General features: G+C 37.5%; 1 protein-coding gene and 1 long non-coding RNA gene across 3 annotated transcripts in view; both read right to left on the bottom strand.

The window, feature by feature from the left end:
* NEMF (nuclear export mediator factor) overlaps positions 1-15,901 on the bottom strand; it is a 51,972-nt gene extending 36,071 nt beyond the window's left edge. For both annotated transcript variants that reach the window (XR_003913674.1, XM_029952844.1), the window contains exons 1-7: positions 15,775-15,901; positions 14,896-14,964; positions 14,652-14,754; positions 11,682-11,807; positions 3,335-3,483; positions 2,270-2,337; positions 779-865 (exon numbers count right to left, since the gene is read on the bottom strand). Coding sequence is in view for 1 of the 2 variants with exons in the window: in XM_029952844.1 (XP_029808704.1) it covers positions 779-865; positions 2,270-2,337; positions 3,335-3,483; positions 11,682-11,807; positions 14,652-14,754; positions 14,896-14,964; positions 15,775-15,833 (661 nt within the window). In the remaining variant the exon portion in view is untranslated. The remainder of the gene's footprint in view (positions 1-778; positions 866-2,269; positions 2,338-3,334; positions 3,484-11,681; positions 11,808-14,651; positions 14,755-14,895; positions 14,965-15,774) is intronic.
* Positions 15,902-16,632: 731 nt separating this feature from the next.
* The window catches only part of LOC115301901, a 489-nt gene continuing 292 nt past the window's right edge, over positions 16,633-16,829 (bottom strand). Inside the window, exon 2 of the long non-coding RNA XR_003913348.1 lies at positions 16,633-16,740. This is a non-coding gene — a long non-coding RNA (uncharacterized LOC115301901). The remainder of the gene's footprint in view (positions 16,741-16,829) is intronic.

The raw sequence follows: 16,829 nt of genomic DNA, 5'->3' as shown, positions 1-16,829 counted from the left end.
CATGAAGAATATATTTTTTTAATTTTACATGAGAATCTGCAGATAAATTTGTCAAAACCAAGTCTTCCATTTCCCTTGTATTTTCTCTAATTTTTTATTATCCCAATCTTAGGTTAGGTTTCCTTAAGTAGTTACCATTAATGGTATGCATCACAAAGCCATACTACAGTTCTTATAGAATTAAAATGCATGAATAAAGCTATTACTAAAAGCACTCCAACTTCCTAGTCAGAAGGTGAATAATTCTACTCCATCAGGTCATATACCAGAGCCTCCCTCAAGTATGGTAACCACTTCAATTATTCAGGGGAAGGAGAGAGAATACTGTAAAGTTGAAAGGTAATACTGTAGGTCAAGAGACTGAACTATGGGTTACTAGGGATAAAGTGTCACATTAGAGCAGGAAGCCCGGAATGCCACATGGATAGCACATTCACAGATCTGGGGTGCCTGAGAGGCTCAGTCGGTTAAGCATCGGACTTAATTTCAGCTCACGTCATGATCTCACAGTTCATGGGACTGAGGCCCACATCCAGATCTATACTGACAGCGTGAAGCCTACTTGGAATTCTCTTTGCCCCTCCCCTGCTCACATTCTTGCTCTCTCAAAATAAACAAACATTAAGAAAAAACATAGATCAAATGTTTTACAGTTTTTACAGATAGTCAATTACTACATCTTCACTTTTATTAGTTTCCCAGAAGTAATTTTCAAAGTTTTTTTTTTAAAACAAGGAAATAAATAAAAATGAGCAAAAATTGTAGCATGCAGGCATACCTTTACTTTCTAATTTTTCATCCACTTTGACATTGCCCGAGAATCCATTTTCTATAAGACAGTGTTCAATGAGAGCTGGTCCATAGGCTATAAACGCAGAAGGTATGATTTTTAGTATTCCCCTACATAATATTCAAAATATAATACAAATTTATGTCCCAATATATTTACTCAACAGTAGTCAAAAAAATAACAGTTTAATTATTTTGCTTTTTATGATTTTATTTTTTAAGTTTACTTATTTTGAAATGTAATTAGAAATGACAATTCACGTACTTATAAAAATGTGAGACTACAATACAACTGCAGAAGTCAGTGCATAAGTTTTTTAAGAATTTAATGGAATTGAGCCACATATAAAGGATTTAAAATCAGGAATGAAAAATTGCTTTAGCATTCAAAAACCAATTAATGCAATATACCATATTAAGAAATTAACTTAAAAATCCACACTTAAAATTTTTATGTATGCTATACTAACAGTTGGAAAACTGTAAAGGTAACATTTTAATGCATTCTAATTTCAGAAGAGAGGACAAGTGACTCCCTAATGCTCAGTAATTGAGGATACCTGCCTGCCCAAGTCCTCCAGATTCATTAGTATAGGAATGAGTGATGTTTTTCTTTTTTTTTATGCTTTTTATTTATTTTTGAGAGACAGAGAGAGAGAGCATGAGCAGGGGAGGGGCAGAGAGAGAGGGAGACAAAGAATCTGAAGACAGGCTCCAGCTCTGAGATAGCTGTCAGCAGAGCCCAACGCGAGGCTTGAACCCACGAACTGTGAGATCATGACCTGAGCCAACGTTGGATGCCTAGCTGACTGAGCCAACCAGGCGCCCCAAGTGATGATTTTTCAAGTGTAAGTTTATTGAATCATCTTTATCCTGATCAAAAGTACCCAACATATTTTGGGGTGCCCTGAGATCCACCAATTAAAAAACCAAAAACAAAACCTCAAGTGGTTATTAAAGATTCACAATGAAAAAAAAATTTCTCAGAATACTATACTAGCACTAAAGTGCTAGATAACATACTATCAGTTTATTTAGCTGTATTGCTTTTAAATAAAAGCTAACACATAAAGGTCAAACTTCATGTGGTATAACAAATTTCTCTTTCCTTAAAAATAAACTCTTATTGGGGCACGTGGGTGGCTCAGCTGGTTGAGCGTTTGACTTCAGTTCAGGTCATGATCTCACAATCTGTGGGTTCAAGCCCCATGTTGGGCTCTGTGCTGACAGCTCGGAGCCTGGAGCCTGCTTCAGATTCTGTGTCTCCCTCGCTCTCAGCCCCTCCCCCACTCACTGTCTCTCAAAATAAAATAAAGGCATAAAATAAATAAATAAACTCTTATTTGCTTGAGAGATCATTTTAAACTCCTTTCTACATTATCAAGTTGCAATACTCTCTTGAGCTATAAAAGATTTAAATAAGTGCCTGAAAACTACATTTTCTTGCAAACATTTGTTTGCTCTATTTAGGCTTACTCACGAAGTAACGGATTAAGAACTCTCTTCAGTAGTTCACCCTTAGGTGCAGTGGCTATTATTTCAGTCAGTCTGTGAAAACAAAATTGACACACCTCTTACTATCTTTTATTCAACAAACCTTACAGCAATATTCATATTCACAATACTTTCATTTGCATCGAATTGCCTAACCATCACAATACTCTAAGACACAACGGGAATCAGTCCACTTTGTAGGTAAGAAAATGGGTCATAAAAGTAATTTACCCAAGGGTACTAGGTTCCTGAGCAGCAGACTGGGACCTGAAACCAAGTCTTCTAAGAAAAATCAATACTTTCCAACTTAGTCATATTGGTTATTCTAAATGTGCCCATATGTGATAAGGAAGAGATGTTCCTATATAACAGGTAAATGTTTGTAGAGCCTGGTGATAGATCATAATACCCAGAATGGCTTTACCTAATTATGCATTTAACAGGAGCTCTTAAGGATGCTGCTGGGCCACTCTGATACCCAGATCAGCAGCAGCAGCAGCAGCAGCAGCATCCCCTGAGAACCTGTAAGAACTATAAATTCCTGGGCTCTCCACCAGATCCACTGAATTAGAAAGTGGAAACAGAGGCAGGAATCTGTGGTTTATCAAGCCCTCCAAGTGAATGTGATGCAGGCTAAACTTTGAGAACCTCTGCTCTAGTTATTAGTCAGCAAAACCTTCCAGCCAGAAGAGTACACACAATCAGCACCTTATCCCACGTACTCTTCTTAGCTAAACCATTTGCATTCATACTCTGTACAGGACAGCCATCTGTCTGCCCACAGAAGAGCTAGTAAGTTCCCTCGTTTTACCAAGAAATCATCAACACCTGAAGTAACACCAGACTCGGATTAAAAAGACACACAGTTGCCACTTGCAAAAGAGGTTTTAACTGCTTACATGCACATTTAAAAAGTTCAAGCAGTCCAAATTTAGTTATTTTATACCAAGTAAACAAAATATTTTATGTGACAGTTCTTTCATATTCTGGCATACGGTCTACTTTACCTCTTAATACACTATGAAATGAGTCTAAAAACAAAACATGTTACCTTTCCAAAGTAAGCAGAGGCTCAGCAGCTCTAGCATGATCAACTGGATAGCGTTCACGAACAGCAAATTTAACATCATCTGACTCATCAGTTCGAAATCTTAGTATATTCAAAATTAGGTACTCATAATCTGTAAGAACAATGTTCCCCTGTAATAAAATAAAATACAATTTATTGCTTCCCCAAATCATTCTTGAAACTTCTTAGAAAGTGAGAAAGAAAATGCAATCTCTTAAAATCCTGAATCAAAGCTACAGAAATGAAGTTACAAAGAAAAAGCATTTGAGTCACATCTAAATAATGCTTTTTGAGCTTGCCCAGCACAGACTGAAATAAGATATACAAATCAAGGACCCCAACTTTGAAACAGAATGAAGGACTATAAAGCAACTTTAAGCTCACTGTCTGTTCTACTGAAGTCACTAATGGAAGCACAACAGAGTGATCTACTTTTCAAAACTTTGCTTTACGCTGTCTTGCTTTTACAAAAGATCTATATTAATACCGGTTTTCACTGACTGAAAGAAATCTGAAATTAAATTTTCACTTTTATGAAAATAAGGCAAAAAATGAAAAAAGCATTCAGAGTTTGTTTGGCAGTGACCTGTTAAAGAGTCAGCAGGCACCCCAAGCAGTGAAAGGTGGCACTGCCAAACCCCATTCCCTGGGAACTAAGCATCTCAGCATCAAGCCATCATAGGTTCAAATTGTTATGAGCATCTGTGCTTTATCTGTACTTATTCCGTGTGTATTTATCAGTAAGATACATCTTTAAACTATCAGAAAAGACTTAAGAGAAGGTATTTTCTGGGTCTGGGAATGTTCTGAAGTTTTTCTGTATAAATTGATGGCTACTGCCTCTTTGCTTTATGCCACTTCAGCTGACAAAAGTTTCCATATAAGCAAGCACTCTACTTTAGGAAAGCAGAAGAAACCTGTAGTCAGTTAACACCTTGATGACCTCCAGCTGAATTTACTGTTGCCCTTGAAGAAGGGAGGTCTACAAATATTGTAGCTTATTAAGAACAATTCAGAACAGACAGGTATTTCAGAAACCAAATAAAGAGATACTTATACTTTCATCTGCAGTTGGTCTTTTAATAGCAATAATTAGGTGACAAAATCAATGGATAGTTATACCTTCTACCCACGTGGTTCCACACTTGTAACCTAATGTAATAACTCAATAAAACCAAAAGTTACATGCTTAAAGATTTTCACTACAGTTTGTTTCCATTAGAAAAAAATGCAAACATACTAAATATAAAAATTGAGGAAATTGTGAATTAGGATATATCAACTTAAAATTTTTAAAAGCTGTTAATGTATGAAGACTATGTTTTGAAAAAGTAGGAAAATGTTTAAAATCTTAAGTAAAAGACAGCAAGACACAAAAAAATTCTGTATCCTAGGAAGTAGAAAGCAAATATATGAAAAAAGGAAAGTGTTTATTAAAAAGTTAAGTTTAAGAGTGTCTGGGTGGCTCAGTCGGTTAAGCGTGTGACTCCTGGTTTCAGTTCACGTCATGATCTCACTGGTTTGCAAGTTGGAGCCCCACACTGGGCTCTGTGCTGAGCATGGAGCCTGCTGGGATTCTCCCCCCCTCCCCCCCCTCTCAAAATGGGTGAATAAACATTAAAAAGTTATATTTTAAAGTTAAGATTAAAAAGAATTTTCAAAATTTAATAGTTACATAATCTTTTCAATAAAAAAGAGGGGGGGAACCTAATGAAAATAAAACTCCCCTAAGAATATAACCTTCCAAGTTTATTATAGACAGTGAAGATAGAGGTTGTTGTAGAATTAAAATACAAAGAAGCATGTAGACAATCCCAAATACCTTATCAACTCCTCAGAAGTTGGTCAGAGAAGACAGTGAAAGTAGCCCCAGTCTCAGGTTGGGGATGACAGGTTGCAAGGTAAGCAGCTACAGTAGATGGAGCCACTATTCATCTTGATCAGAGATATAACCAGAAGTTACTAGTTCTGAGTTGAAAGAGTAATAGTACCTACTGCCAAAGGTTCTGACTTCAAAGCATTCATGCATTTAACTTAACATAAAAGTTAACTAGGGGCACCTGGGTGGCTCAGTCGGCTGAGCACTTTGGGAGAGAGAACGTACATATGCACATAAGTAAAGGAGGAGTAGAGAGAGAGAAGAGGAGAGAGAAAATCCCAAGCAGGCACCATGCTGAGCAAGATTCCCTTTCTCTCTCCGTCTCTGACCCTCTCCCCGACTTGCACACTCTCTCTCTCTCTCAAAAAAAAAAAAAAAAAAAAAAAAAAAGGCAAAGCAAAGTTAACTGGAAAAGGAAAGTTGGGGTGGGGACTTGGAAAAGAAGTCCACATAGTGCCTGACTGAAGATGTGACTTGACATGACTTGCAAGAGACCTAGCCATGGAACCTGGCACACCCAAGGTGCTCAATGTTTATTGAATCAAAGTGTGCAGTTATCAAGAGTATCTGGCAGATTCCAATAAGGCAGTTACTTCCCTGAAAGTGTTTTTGCCTTAAACCAGGGTTTCCCAAAACTATTCTGTAAGATGAATCCCCTTACCTCCATAAAAAAAGAATTCTGTGAGCAATTAAGTTGGAAATTCTGTGTAACATACTCTCTCTAGGAAATATACATATCAAATTATATTAAAGGCACTGGTAAGTCCTAGAGTTTAAAAAAAAAAATTCCCCCTCTTACTTTATTCTCAAAGGCCCTCAAATTTTAATGGCTATGGGACCTATTTTCCCAGGTACGCCTATTATGTAGGGAAGGCAGTATCTAAGAAACCTATTTTGGAAAATACTACTAAACTACTTTCTGACCTTACCTTACTTTCTCCAGCATCTTTCTTTCTGGAATTTTATTGCAAATTAATAAACTGACTTTGTTAAATAAATTTGAGCAGCAATCACCTCTTTAACTAAGGTATGATTGACTCTAGATAAACCATATATCAAAATTCCAGACATGAAGGCTAGATCAAACCCTGGTATATAAAGAGAGGAGAAAGCAATCTTCAAAGATCTACTGTAAGCATCAACCAACCTACCTCTCTTAGATATCACAATGACTACTGAAAATTCCCAAGCACATACTTTTTTTTTTAATTTAAAAATAAAAATTTTTTTTTAACATTTTATTTATTTTTGAGAGACAGAGAGTGACAGAGAGTGAACAGGGGAGGGACAGAGAGAGAGGGAGAACCAGAATCCGAAGCAGGCTCCAGGCTCTGAGCCAGCTGTCAGCACAGAGCCTGATGCGGGGCTTGAACCCACAAACCGTGAGATCATGACCTGAGCCGAAGCCGGACGCTTAACTGACTGAGCCACCCAGGCGCCCCTCAAGCACATACTTTTTAACAAAAAAATTTTTTAACATTTATTTATTTTTGAGAGACAGAGCATGAGCAGAGGAGAGGCAGAGAGAGAGGGAGACACAGAATCCGAAGTAGGCTCCAGGTTCTGAGCTGTCAGAACATAGCCCAACAGAGGGCTTAAACCCACAAACCATAAGATCATGACCTGAGCTGAAGTCAGATGTTTAATTGACTAAGCAACCCAGGCACCCCCCCACCAAGCACATACTTTCATGTGTAAAATCCTTAATCTCTATGTCCAACTCATCAATAACTAGACCTCTGAAACCTAGGCAGTATGCATGCCAATAGCTCAAACCCTTCAAAATAGAAAGGCCCTAAATGCAATGGGGTATCCTGGGTTGAATCCCAGACCAGAGAAAGGACATGTACTAGAAAAATTGGTGAAATCTAAAAAAATATTTTGAAGTTTAATTAACAGTAATGTGTCAATTTCTTAGTTTTAACACATGTACCATAATTATTAAAATGTTAAGAAAAATGAAATGAAGGGTATACAAGAACTTTATATAAGCTTCACAACCTTTCTATAAATCTAAAATTACAAAAATGAAAAAAGGTTGCTTAGATTTTTTAATTAAAATAATTTTTTGAAATGTTTATTTTTAACATAGACAGAGAGACAGAACATGAGTGGAGGAAGGGCAGAGAGAGAGGGAGACACAGAATCTGAAGCAGGCTCCAGGCTCCGAGCTGTCAGCACAGAGTCTGACTCAAACGCACGGACCGTGAGATGATGACCTGAGCCAAGTCGAACACTCAACCGATGGAACCACCGAGGTGCCTCTAAAAGAATTTTTTTATGTTTATTTATTTATTCTAGGAGAGAGAAGGGAGCATGAGCAGGGGAGGGGCAGAGAGAGAGAGGGTGAGAGAGAATCCCAAGCAGGCTCCACACTACCAGTGCATAGCCAGACACAGGGCTCAAACTCACAAATCCACGAGATATGACCTGAATCGAAACCAAGAGTCCAGTGCTTAACCAACTGAGCCACTCAGGTGCCCCTAGATTTTTTTTAACGATAGCAATGATCAAACAAAATCATTCTATGGAAAGACTTTTACATATCAGTAAGATCTAAGTTTAAATTGAAAAAAAAAAAAAAAAAAAGGAAAGGCCCAGGCACATAAGTTTGAACTTAGACTGCAAGCATATTGACCCAAGCCTAAGCATGCCTGCAATCAGTTACATTCTAGAGACTTTTTTCCCTGAGAAATGAAGGGAAAAAAAAGTGTTCAGTTTTGTTTTGTTTTTATTTGTTTTTGATGGTGGGGGGGGAAAAGAAAGAGACCATAAATAGGATACCATACATAACAGTGGTTACCTTGGAATGAGAAAATGGTTTAGGCTAGGAGTGGTAAAACTTTCCATTTTAATTCTGTGTACTTCTCTATATACTGAGAATGTATTCACGTACTACTTGTATAAACATGTTTAATTTAAATGGTAGTCTAGATAATTCCGACTACTGTCCTACTGAGAAACAGAAAAACTGAACAAAACACACAAAGCTTTTATTTTAAGAAATCAAAAATGCAAGCAAGACAATAAACCTTCACGGACCAAAACCTAGACAAAAACTCAAAAAGATGAGTCCCACACTTGGGGCTACTTTCCCCCTACGATCATCTGTCTAACAGTTAAGAAACAATTGATAGGCTGAGAAGCTGAGCATAAATTCTGATAGGCCCACAGGACAACTAAGGGGAATAAAAACCGGAGTTCAGAGTCCAAGTGAACAGTGACAGGGGCTGGGGCAGGGGTGGATATCCTGAGAAGACCTGACAAGTCCAGCTCTGCACAGTGACTCATAATGGCTGCATCTTAAGGGAAAGGGTAAATCAGAAACATACCAGATTTTCCAGGCCCAACTTCTAATCAATTCAATTCTTGATTGGAGTAAGGTAAACTGGAATCATTTGTGCCCTTAGCCACTTGTCAAAATCAATCATATTCTCTAGAGAAAGACAAGTCATTCTAGATCTGAGAAGACAACTACTGTTTTTCCTACTCAGTTCCCGGCACACAATGAAATAACCAGGCATGTGAGGAGATAAGACAGTGTAATTAAAATCAAAAGGAACAACAAACAACAAAAACAGAGCAATTCCAAATGATTCTTGTCTGGCAGCAAAAAAAAATTAGAGAATTGGAAGAGAGGAGAATTGGAGGTCACAGAAAAATAGGGCTGAATTTCCCAAAACTGATGAAAAACATCAACTCAGATTCTAGAAACACTATAAACCCCAAAATGATAATTAGAAAATTAGAAATAAGAACTCGACTAGGCACAGCACAGCAAAACTGCTGAAAACCAAAGACAAAGAGAAAAAACTTTTAAAGCATCCAGATAAAAAGGACAAATTATCTTCAACGAAGCTGACAGATTTCAGCAGAAACAATGAGTGCCAGAAGATAATACACTATTATTATAACTGTCAAAATTTATTTAACTAATTAATAATAAAACCAACTAGATGGTAAAACTGGTTGTAAGAGAAATGAAATAAATGAACTATTTACTGTGAATGAGAGAATAACTGTGTCAGATTGTCAATTCAAGGCAGTAAGACTATAACCTTTCAATATATCTTTTTTCTAGACAGATACAATTTGAATCTCTACTGGATGAAATTACTTTCATTGTTATCAGGCAAGAATTATTTGCTACCATTAGTTTTCTATTACTATCACTTCTCTACAAGTTAAGTCTACCTTTATAGAACTGTAAAAAAAACAAAAAAAAAACCAAAAAAAACCCCAACCCTAATCACTAGTAAATAGCAAATCAAAGATCCATATCCCTAGAGAAGAAAATAGAGTGCCTGCTAGACAATACCCAGCAGGATACTAAAATGACATTTTTGTCCTGTCTCTTTCCAAATGTTACATATTTTACAGTCCTTTCTCATGATCACAACATCTAAAATTATTTTGATGACAAATTACATAAACACAAGCTACTCTCACTGCATCTTGGCCTGATTTACATAGGTCCAGCACAAAATGTTAACTAACATAAATATATCTCCTCCGACTATAGTCAGCAAATCTAGAGCCACAAGTTATGAAGCAATTCCTAAAGCCATATAAATCACTGCTGCCTGGAGAATTCATAAGAAATATGGAATTTTATTTTCTGAAGCTTCTATTATTCCAGAGATTTAAGAATTCGTATTTGGGGGCACCTGGGTGGCTCAGAGTCGGTTGAGCATCTGGCTTCGGCCCAGGTCATGATCTCACGATTCATGGGTTTGAACCCTGCATCAGGCTCTGTGCTGACAGCTCAGAGCCTAGAGCCTGCTTCAGATTCTGTATCTCCCTCTCTCCCTGACCCTCCCCTGCTCGCACTGTCTCTCTCTGTCTCTCAAAAATAAACAAAAAATATTAAAAAATTAAATTAAAGAATTAGTATTGAAACCAAAGAAAAAAATATCAGTACTGATTGTGTGTCAGTGGTAGACTTATAAATGTATAAATAATTAACCACAATTAGATTCCTCTTTAATGTTATTCAAATCTATTCAAATTCTTCACCATCGATAGGCCAGGTTCATATATGTATACCACAGAATAGATAAAGACCAGTTTCTCAGGAGGGCTTTGTGGATAAAGTATAACCTTTGTTCCTTAATGATGAACTTATCATACCTACTTAAGTGAGACTTATTCACAAATATGACACCTTAGGTTTGACCTTGTTTGCACAATTTGCCTAATTATATCTTGGTAAAAGAAACTACGAATTCTTACTGACCTATGTAAACATGCACATTGCCATTAGCTATAAAAAAAAATCTCAGTAAAACACATTTGTTCCTAAATTTTAAAGGATCAACGAGGGCAAATTACCATTTAATTATGTGTCACTTCAATTTGCATAAGTGTAGACTACTAAGGATGAAGAGAAAGGTAAAGGGCTCTATCATATACCACCATAAAATACTCATCATAAAAATAACACCGAAAATATTCTGAAAATAATTAACCACAATTAGATTCTCTTCAGTTTATTCAGTCCTGTGTAATTTATTCTAATCATCCTAGGCCAGAGGTTAGCACTCTAGTTTCATGAAAGCATTTGCTTCTAGATTAAAATGAGTCTTATAAATCCTAACCTGGCCCTCTGATATATTTTGGCATTTGTCTACACAATATTGGCTGAGACAATATGAATCTATTCCATAAGAGTAGGGGCCAGCAAACCTTTTTATAAGCAACTCTATAAAAGACAAGACAGTAAATATTTTAGCATTTGTGGTTACATATGGTCTCAGTTGCATACTCTTTTTGTTTTTTAAGAGCCCTTTTAAAACATAACCCTTCTTAAGCTCACAAGCTTTATATAAAAAGGGGCCATAGTCTGTAGTTTATCAACTTCTATTTAAGAGTATCTGGTACGTCCTTCCTACCAAGGTTCTGAAATTGATTCCTTTGTTGAGACCCAATTTATGATAAAATTACACAGACAGGACAGATTGGTACTTGTCAGGAGGCAGGGGTGGTGGGAGGAAGAGGAGTGGGTGGGTATTACCATAAAGGGGTATCACCAACAAGATCTCCACGGTAATGGAAAAATTCCGTATCTTAATTGTAGTAGTGGTTACATGAATCTACAAAGGCGGTAAAATGAACAGAACTAGATGCATACATTGTACCAATATCAATTTCCCGCGTTTGATACTGCACCAAGATTATGTAAAATGTAATAACTAAAAGAAAATGACATCTCTATCTTTGTGACTTCCTGTGAATCTGTAATCACTTCAAAACAAAAAAAGTTTTTAGAAAAATTTTAAAAAGAGGGTACCATACAAATTTCAAGTGACCACTCACTACCTGAGACCACATACAAAAATCCATTTCAGATGGGCTGCAGCTGCTGTTCCCTGCCCATATTTTACAGTATAATAGTATTACACAATTAATACAAAAAATTATCTTTTATCTCATCACCCAAATTTAACTTACCCTATCATAGAGCTCAATGATTAAGTGATAAGCAGCTTCATCACTTCCAAATTGAAAATCTACAATTCTATCCACACCAAGCTGTTTTGCACTGACTAATCGCCGACTCTTCAAATGTTTTCGACACTAGTGAGAAAAAGAAAAGAGCATTTATATAGAAATGAATTCCTAATCATTTGATATTGGCTTGTAAATAAGCTTCCTCTTTCCATTACCATCAAGAATAGTATTTTAAAAATAGTAAACAAAAGGTTGCAGATGATAACCAGAAGAAAAACACTGTCAGATGACTCTCAGAAATAATATTTTATACTTTTTTAAGACAGACCTAAAATGAAATTTACTCTGTTGTTTATATCACTGCTAAATCTTTTTCTTACCCTGATGACCTCAAAGCCATAACCTTTTTTGTGAAGCCTCTTTCCAGTCCCATCTTCTAAATATCCCAAATTTCCTAGTGTTCAATATTAATTAGTGGTTTCCACCAATCTTCCACTTCAAATACAAATTCTGAACCATGAGCTTATTGGTATTCTGTAAGTTAGCCCCCAATGTACATCCAATTACCTTCTATTCCCACAAATGTATTTATTAATACAGGCCAGACAGAATTTTTCTGGTACTGTCTCCAAAGCTTTTGACCAACTTAGCTCAAATCCAAATACAGTAACTCTTGTTCCTTATCAAATCCCATTCTTTCTATGGGATGTGCTTTTCTTATCAGCAATAAAATTAACATTTTAAACCCAAATACAAATCACTTGGTAAACATCTATTGCTTTAGATTATATGCACCATCCTTTAGCATAAACATTTAAGTATAACATGAACCAGAAACAAGACTACTCTGTAGTGCCTTTAAAAATCTTACAACTGTTTCTAATTCTTTAATTTGAAACACTGCTTAGTCAAGACCAGTAAGAAAGAATGCTTTCAAGCCCTAATTCAAGACAAATTTTACAGAGAATATAAAGTCACCTTAAAAAAAAATATATATATATATACACACACACAAACATTCTTAGAATTCTTGCCAACTCTTTCATAATGAAGACTTCTTCTCCAGACCTAAGAGTTCAAATTGACTAAAATTCTCATTTTATGTACCTTTTCAGATATAAACTTTTTCAAACTTCTAACAATCTCCCCCTCCTTCAATAGTTCTGCTTTAAGAGCGGTCTACAATAATTTTGACTTAAAGTGACCTACATATAGGGCTATTTTTTCATTCTAAGGGAAAATCACAATCCTCCCAGGGGCCCCCAGTAGTATTTTTATTCAAGAAAAACAAAGTTAAAATGGAGATAAAAGACATTCTTGCAAGGAAGAGAAATCCACACCATGGAATGGAGAAAAGGGAAGATTATTTATCATGAGTACAGTTGGGCATACAGGACATATGTAATTCTTGTTTTGCTTATTTCCCTATTAGGAGCTTGGTGAGAACTGCCTGTCAGTGCCACAAAGCTATAACTGGCACCCCCAAATGTGAGAATGAAGAACAATCACTGGGATTTACCACAAATTGAGCATTACTGTGCCATGCAACAGTAGTAGCTCTTTATTTTAAATTACTTATAAGGTGCTTAACATTGTCTACTCCATTGGACATTATCTCTCTATACATTTAGATTAACATGTACACCTAACTCATAAAATTCTAACTTTTTTTTTTTTTAAGAGTTTGGCCTCCTATTTGGTATAGCCTGATTTGGGGATTTTTACACAATCCTAGCATCATGTATCTTATCATCTGTTACATCATTGTAAAACTAACTGTTCTTCATATCCACTGATGTATTAACTTAAAATATACATTATTAGTTTATTTTGAAAAGTGCTACACAAATACCAAGTGTCACCATTATTAAGGACAATTCCCAAAAGAACCATTTGGGGTTACTATTAAGTAAATTAAACTTTTTAAGAGTTTGATAATTTTCTGACAGGCCTTGTGATTTGGGAAACACTTACCTAACTTGTAATCCAAAACAGATTCTAAGTTGCTGGGGATAAGATTCTTCTCTGTAAAGCCTCTAATGAAATAACACAATGCCAAAACAAATAAATTTCTGAAGGAAAGTGAGGAGGAGAGGAAGAAGGAAATTAATACATATGGAGCCCTAATATGTGTCAGGCATTGTGTTAGGTGCTTTACATGTTACTTCAAGTAATCCTCATCAAGAACCCCATGAGGGAGTTATTATCTACATTCTACATTTAAAGAAACTAAGTTTCAAGAGGTTAACTTTTATGGGTTATAAAAGTATTTAGTGGCAAAATCATTAATTCAAAGTTAGGTATATTTGATTCCAATGTGTTTCCTCTGTACCACATAAACTTTCAGTATATTTGTATGTCAATAAACGGACAAGTGACATGTCCACAAATGCAGAATCTCTGTTTTAATAGCAAAAAAAAAAAAAAAAAAAAAAAAAACAACTAAGGGAGAAGTGAAAAGTAAAAAGATACGATTGGTAACATACTAATGTCATTAAGTATTTCAAGAAAATACAGATTGGCAGCTAATAAGTGAGCCGCAAAAAACTAGGAAAAGGTTGGTATTCACAGAAAACCCAGAATACTAGAAGACAGGATATGGATTCAGAAATTTGGGAACCATAAAGGGTGAGAAACTAATGAAAATGATGCTTTAGAAAAATTAACATTGGTCGAACAAAGAATTGCTTTGATAACAAGAAGTACACTGTAATTAAAGGGCTTTACGGGAATGTTATATAAGCTTAAACTAGAATAATGACTGTGGGAACTGAAAGATTTAGAGCATACTGGGGTGTGAAGGGTAAAGAAGTTGATAAACATCTACTTTATTCCTCCCAGTATCTATCAACCATTTTATCTCTACTCCATTCATAATAGTGAAGGAAAAGCAAACATTTTAAAACTTAAATTGTTAGTGACCAATCTCAGGGCCTTAAAATGTAACTTCAAGTTTAACTTAAAGTTTACCTTCATGGCAAAACTAGACGGCATCATATTCTTAGGCCACTCAAATTCTGTTGTGTGAATTCGTATGCCAGATTCAAGTAAAAGTGTAGCTTTAAAGTCTGGTCTGCAGAAGAAAAAAGTTAAAATTTTTCTTTAGGGCATTTGTCAATGCTAACTCAGTAAAACAATAAAAGTGCAGGGGGAAAAAAAATCAATTATCTCATTTAATTACCAAAGATCAAACAAGCCTGTAAAATGCTCTTACTTTTGAAGACGAATAAGGTAGGTCTTATTATCCACATCATAAACATTGTTTACTCTCATTCCTAGTAAGCTGCAAGAAAATGGAAACAAGTAACAACATCTGAAATACAAAACTTCACTCAAATTAAAGCCGCAGGAGGAAGCGGGGCCTTACAAGACGGGATCTTCAATTCTAAGGATATGAAGTCAACCTGGGAGCAGAGCCTGAAGAGAATCAGTCAAGTGTAACTTTTTAAGAACTTAAGACGGAAAGATCATTCCTAGGAACACCATGCAATGCCCTGCGTCCTTGAAATGACCCAAAATTTCTAGGGAAACAGAGTAAAATCTAATCCCCTTTATCACGAAAGAGAAGAAAAGGTAAACAAAACTGAAAAAAATGACAAAGCTCGCACAGCTGCAAAATAGAAACCAAACTAGAATCTGTTACTTTCAGCTAAAACGCCAACATTCCCTCTCCTAGGAGTGGGAGGAGGGTCCAAGAAACCAGGCCTCCAGTCTGGAAAGCCCTAAGGCAAAAGGCAGCTGGGCATCCCGGCGTCTGCGTGGTGTCTCGTGTCTTCCTAAACGTTCGCTGACAGACCCGGCAACTCAGGCCAGCAAGGCAGGAGCTCGGCGAGGGCCCCGCCAAAGCCTGACACAACACCTGGCGAGACAAGCAGCCCGCGGGAGGTTGGGGTGTGCGGACGCTGGGGCCCCCCAGGTGTCCTGAGGGCCACAGGAAAGATGTCACGCGCTCGCCCACCCAGGCCTAGCCAGGTCCGCAGAGAAGCACTGAGGGATTAAGCGGAAACACCAGGCTCGTCTTTTTTCCACCATGGGGCACCGGCCTCGGCCTTCTGCATGCCCTGCAAGAGTCTGGTCACCTCTCGCTCAGTACCTGGCATTTAGCTCCGCGAGTACCGCGCGGAGGTCAATGGTGCTAAAGCGAGTCTTCATGGTGCGGTCTGAGGGTCGCTACCGCAGTTTTCTCCACAGACTCCCTGACTCAACGCCGCTACTCTTATGCGCAGGCGCACTTGGCCGAAATCTACGGCGGCGCAGAAGACCCAAAATTCCTTGAGGCAAACGTGTTTGCGTAGCCTATCTGAAGAATTGGACTATCAAGCCGGAGTCAGCTAGGTTTTCGTTATTCCAAAACAGTTAGAAATAGATCCAAACTATTCTCTTGAAATTGCATTCCTTCTTGGAAAGCTGAAGGACTAGTCCGGTTACCTTTCCCCCTGTGTTTCGGGACTCAAACCAACCTCCCTAGCGACCTCTGCTGGTCGTAACAATTTATGATGAGCGTAGCGGGAGGATTTCCCGCAAAAGGGCAGTAGGGTTCGGTATGCAAGAACGAGTCCTTTCCATTCGGTTAATTGTACGAGTAGAATTTTGAAATGTAACGAAACGGAACTACCCTACAATAACCCTCAACAATAAAAGCGAAGAAACGTTAAAAAAAAAAAAGAGTTCCTATTTCTGAAGAGCGTTTTGCGATGTATTGTGGGATTCTTGTCTTCCTCGGTCTTGGCATCCCCTTGCCTCAGCATAGTCCCTGGTGTGCAATAGAACTCCGTAAACCCGTGGCAACCTGAATATTCAGGTGTTTTGCTACATAATGATGAAGTAAGATACAAAATAAGAGAAGTTTGCCCCACCAGGGGGGACTCACGGGGTTACAGGAAAACTGTCGTGAGAGAATGCAAGCATGCCACTTCTCGTTGGTTTACGATAAATACATGGGAAGAACGCAAAAGAGACGGGGTCTCGCTATGTTGCCCAGGCTGGAGTGCAGTGGCTATTCACAGGCGCGATCCCACTACTGATCAGCACGGGAGTTTTGACCTGCTCCGTTTCCGACCTGGGCCGGTTCACCCCTCCTTAGGCAACCTGGTGGTCCCCCGCTCCCGGGAGGTCACCATATTGATGCCGAACTTAGTGCGGACACCC

The sequence above is a fragment of the Suricata suricatta genome, chromosome 9, assembly GCF_006229205.1.
Source record: "Suricata suricatta isolate VVHF042 chromosome 9, meerkat_22Aug2017_6uvM2_HiC, whole genome shotgun sequence".
Taxonomy (NCBI): Eukaryota; Metazoa; Chordata; class Mammalia; order Carnivora; family Herpestidae; genus Suricata; species Suricata suricatta.
The sequence above is the reverse complement of the archived record's forward strand: the minus strand, read 5'-3'. Positions and strand labels throughout refer to the sequence as shown.